This window comes from Pteropus vampyrus, unplaced genomic scaffold (genome assembly GCF_000151845.1).
Source record: "Pteropus vampyrus isolate Shadow unplaced genomic scaffold, Pvam_2.0 Scaffold145, whole genome shotgun sequence".
NCBI classification, from domain to species: domain Eukaryota; kingdom Metazoa; phylum Chordata; class Mammalia; order Chiroptera; family Pteropodidae; genus Pteropus; species Pteropus vampyrus.
In genome coordinates this window covers 1,019,233-1,023,678 of record NW_011888926.1, presented here as the reverse complement: position 1 = coordinate 1,023,678, position 4,446 = coordinate 1,019,233, and the positions used below count along the sequence as shown (strand labels likewise).

The window sequence follows — 4,446 nt, the reverse complement described above, 5'->3', positions numbered from 1 at the left end:
ACTCCCAGCTTTTTGGTCCCTCTTCTGGCCATACAGAGACACCACACATAGGCCTGGCCCTATCAGCCCGCTGGCAGAGTCTGCACACGGAGATCCGCGGACACAGTTCCCTCCCTCCCTGACACCCCTAACTGGGGACGTGGTCCCTTGGAAATATAAAGCAGTGAAGTCCCTGGTATTAATGTGTCTGAGGGAAAAAATGGATGAGGCAGAAGCGGCACGTGGTCTTGCTGATTTAGGGCCGTGTCCACCAGTCACTGACTCAGAGGAGAGGGACGGGAAACACAGCAGTCAGGAAGAGGATGGGAAAGGGTCGATTCACTAGCTTCTCCGAGTTTAGATGCAAAGTCCTCCCCATGCTGGATTCCACATCCTTCAAGCCACTTTGAGTCTTGAGAGCCAGTACAGCATAGTGATTAAACATAAGGCCTGCGAGTAAAACTGTTTACGCCTGAATCTCAGATCTACCACTTTCGAGTGGGTGGACAGTGAGCAGGTATTGTTTAACCTCTCTGTGCCTGATTCTTCATCAGTAAAATAGGGATAATAATGGCAGGAAGGAAGAATCTTAAATGAGTTAATATAAATACAGGATTTCAGGGTTCTCAACTAGGATTGGCCACTGAGCCAGCAGATAGCCCCTCTGCAGCAGACCAGAGCACTCTAATTATTGGAAAGACCCAGCCCCTTTATAACGAACTGGCATCATTCAGTTTCACATATAATTTTAAGAGCTTCTCTGGTAACCAGGAGATTGGTCCACACTTTCAGTGCAGTGACTAGAACTGAGTCTGTGGGCCTCTCAAAACAGGCACTTGGCTTGAGTCCCCACTGGCTTTCTAATCTGTAATTTGGCTACATCCACTGAGCTGCGCTATGCAGACCTCCCTGATGTTCCCAGATGGTGCTTTCTTTCTTTCTCTGCAGGGTATCTGACTAGCATTCTAGTCTACCAAGTTTTCTTGAATTCAAGTTTCCTGGCTGTACCTCATGGAGCCCACAGGGTAAGGTTCAGATTATTTTGTTAACACACCAAACAAGGGAATCCAGACTTAAGACTGGGCCAGAGCTGCTGACCATGGAGGAAGGGGGAATGTAGGCTATAGAATGTCCTGCCACAAAGGAAAGAAAATAGGATTCTGTCCTGTGGTGTCACCCACATTTCCCCTGAACTGTCTCAAACACAGCAAATGCGAGCTGCAGCTCTGTACTTCATGATCTGTGAGACCTTGAACTAGTCACTAGACACCTTGGTTTCAAGCATTTATGAAATTTATGAGGGGTTGAACTAGTTCCAGTTCTAAAAATCTTATGACCAAATGAAGAAATATTTCTGAACTGAAAGGCCCTCTCCCATCCACCTGATCAGACACACATAGCAAGTATAGGAAAAACATAAAATGCCCACCACGTGGTGAAGAAAGCTGCCTGAGGCTGTGAATTTCATCTGTTTACTAGGAATGGGAGCTGCAACATCATCATCTTCATCCAGGTCGTATAAATTCTGAAAATAAAGAAATATACGCTAACATGGCATACAGGCTCTCGACAGACATCTGGAGCAAGAACAGCAGGGAGACAACTGCTGGAGTTAAGCGAGGTGGAGGGAGAAGCGGGGGTGTATGTGGAGGTGCCGAGGGACACTGGCCTCCAAGGCTGGAGCTCAAGTCCTGACAGGCTGGCTTCCTACTCTCCAGGGCCCGATGAAAGTGCTGTGACTTTCAGATACATCGGAAGTACCTTCTGCGAATGGGCAATGCCTAGGAAGAGTCCTTCAAATATCTCGGAAAACCCATCCCAGGCAATCTGGCATACAGAAATAAACCCGAACCCCAGAAAGAGCTTTATCCACAAAGAAGTTCAGAGAAGAATTTCTAACAGTGAGAAGTACAGTAAAATGGTTTAAAGGAACTGGAACGTACACTCAATGGTTTATGTAGTTATTAAAAATGCTGAGTTATAAAGTGAAAAAAGAATGATACAAAACTGGATTAGGACTATAACCACAACTATGTGTTTAATAAATAATAATGACATTTAAAAAAACAGGAAGGAAACAGGAGAATGTCAACAATGGTTGGCTTTGGAGAATAGGAGCATGAGGAACTTTATTTTCCTTCCAATATTTCTCTGTTTTGCAAACTTTCTATATTATGCACATATTAATTTTATAATAAAAATTATAAAGATTTTCAATTTCTCTCTGCCCCTTACGCCTTCCCTTCCCAGTTAAAAAATTTCTTCTGAAAACTCATAAAATACAAAAAATCAAATGTAATCCCTCCCTAGTTCTTCAAATTGGGAACCTTGGGCTAGGCTTCTACCACTAGGCCCCATCAAAACATATACATATGTACACAGACACATCGGTACATACACACACACATATAGAACACACCCACTCACACTCTACCTGTTTGGCCTGATGGTTATTGACGACGTTGATCCTCATTCCAGCAGGATGGGCATTAGGTGGTGTCATGGCCTTTTGCTGTGGAACCTAGAAATACCCACTGGTCATATTTCGCCCCACAGGGTCTACATGTGTTCTCTATGATCGCTGAACTTAAAATGTGTAGGCACTCAGTTGTGGTCTTTGGAAAAAGGCCTTACAGAGTGCCTTATACCCAAAGCAGGAGACTGACAGGAAGACTGATCATCCCAGAGACCAAGTGACAATGCATGCGTAAGGCTCAATGAACTTGGCTCAGTAAGTTCACTGCTGCTGCCGTTCCTATTACCAAAGTGTCTGTGATGACTGAATGATACTGTTTCCACCCTTTTCTGGAGTGGTGGCTGCACCAGGAGCCAGGTCTGACCAGGCCCCTACCCTGGTCCTCCCAATGACTGGCTATGTAACTCCGGGCATAATAATCCACATCTCTGAGACCGAGGTTCTTCTGTGATAAGACTGTGGGAATAACTGAGGGCTGCAGTGAGGAATAAATAGGGTTGTTTATGTTAAGTACCTGCCGCAAAGCACATGCTCAACAAATGTTTTGTCCTTTTCTCTCCCTTCCCTCCACCACTATCTCACTTAGGAAAATCACTGGACTTTCTCTGGACACCCCCACCTACTTCTTTTATATAAAACTAGACAACACCTTGCTTTCCTTATGGTTACTATACAATCACCTGGGGAAATAGTCATTTTGCCCAAACACTTCTGATCCCTGCTCCCTTCCAGAATTTACAACTGTTACTGGATTCTTGGAATTTATGACAAGAGCCACACCTACCTGGATAGTTTTAGTGAGCTTCAAAGCCGGGGTCACCGTCCCGATGGGAGGGCTCATGAAGGCAGCAGGGGAATTCCGCTTCAAGCTGAGCTTCTCCCGAGCATCGGTCACCTGGCGGGGTTTCTGGGGCACTGTGCTCTGCTGCTTGCGGGAGTTCAGCATCTCTCTGGCATCCTGCACTTTCCCTTTGATCCGGAAACGAGCATCTTTCTGCAACAGCTTTTCTCGGGCATCCTTTACTCCCAGCTTGAGCCGGGCATCTGAGAGGCCTATCTTCTGCCGGGCGTCAAATCTCTGCTGGAAGGTAGCTGTGCGTGCTGGCTGGCTGAGGAGGCTCTGCTGGATCCCAACACGTGATCGGACACCTCCAGCTCCTGGTCTGACATTGAGCCTGCAAATAAAAATTGCAACATTTACTGGATCTGGATATCAACAGCAGCCCGTGGAAGCAGAGCCCGTGGGAACAGAGGTGGCTGGAGAAATCAGAAAGCTGCTCCCCATCTGAGGAAACAATTAAGCCTAAATAGAGGCTTCTTTCCTAGTTTGGCACTGAAATAAAATTAGGAAGGCAGGCCCACTGGTTTCTATCACTATGTAAAAGTGTTTTGCTCCCCAGACACCATTAAGGACAATAACCTCTAAACGATGCCAGTCAAATAAAATAAGCATATCCCCCCAAAATAACTCCACACATCTGGAAAGCAACTTCAGTTTCTAAAGTTCTTGCACATCCATGCTCTCAGTCAGCCCTCAGAGCACCCTGTGAAGTGGGCATTATAATGCCTATTTCACAGTGGGACGACAGGCTTGGAGAGTTAACTGATTAACAAAGGGTTTCCAGGTGGCCTCTGGCAGCCTCATGCCTCCAATGCCAGCAGATCCCCCTTCCTGGGCTGGGATCAGGAAAGCCAACACATGGGTCTGATTGGGATTAGAGCAGCAGTCTCCAACCTTTTTGGCACCAGGGACCAGAGAGAATCTAATAATTCTATGAGAATCTAATGCCTGATGATTTGAGGCGGTGATGCTAGTGCTGGGGACCAGCTGCAAATACAGATGAAGGTTTGTTCGCCTGCTGCTCACCTGCTGTGTGGCCATTTCCCAACAGGCCATGAACTGGTCGTGGTCCACAGCCCGGGGGTTGGGATCCCTGAGCTCGAGGACTAACAGACTGAAGATATAAGGACTTTGTAGAAAAGAGAAATAA

The 4,446-nt window shown here is 46.3% G+C and overlaps 1 protein-coding gene across 1 annotated transcript in view; it reads right to left on the bottom strand.

Annotated features, from left to right (window-relative positions):
- The window catches only part of POLDIP3 (DNA polymerase delta interacting protein 3), a 24,902-nt gene that overhangs the window by 10,529 nt on the left and 9,927 nt on the right, over positions 1–4,446 (bottom strand). Inside the window, exons 2-4 of the mRNA XM_023535899.1 lie at positions 3,240–3,630; positions 2,414–2,500; positions 1,317–1,504 (exon numbers count right to left, since the gene is read on the bottom strand). Of these exons, the coding sequence (XP_023391667.1) occupies positions 1,317–1,504; positions 2,414–2,500; positions 3,240–3,630 (666 nt within the window). The remainder of the gene's footprint in view (positions 1–1,316; positions 1,505–2,413; positions 2,501–3,239; positions 3,631–4,446) is intronic.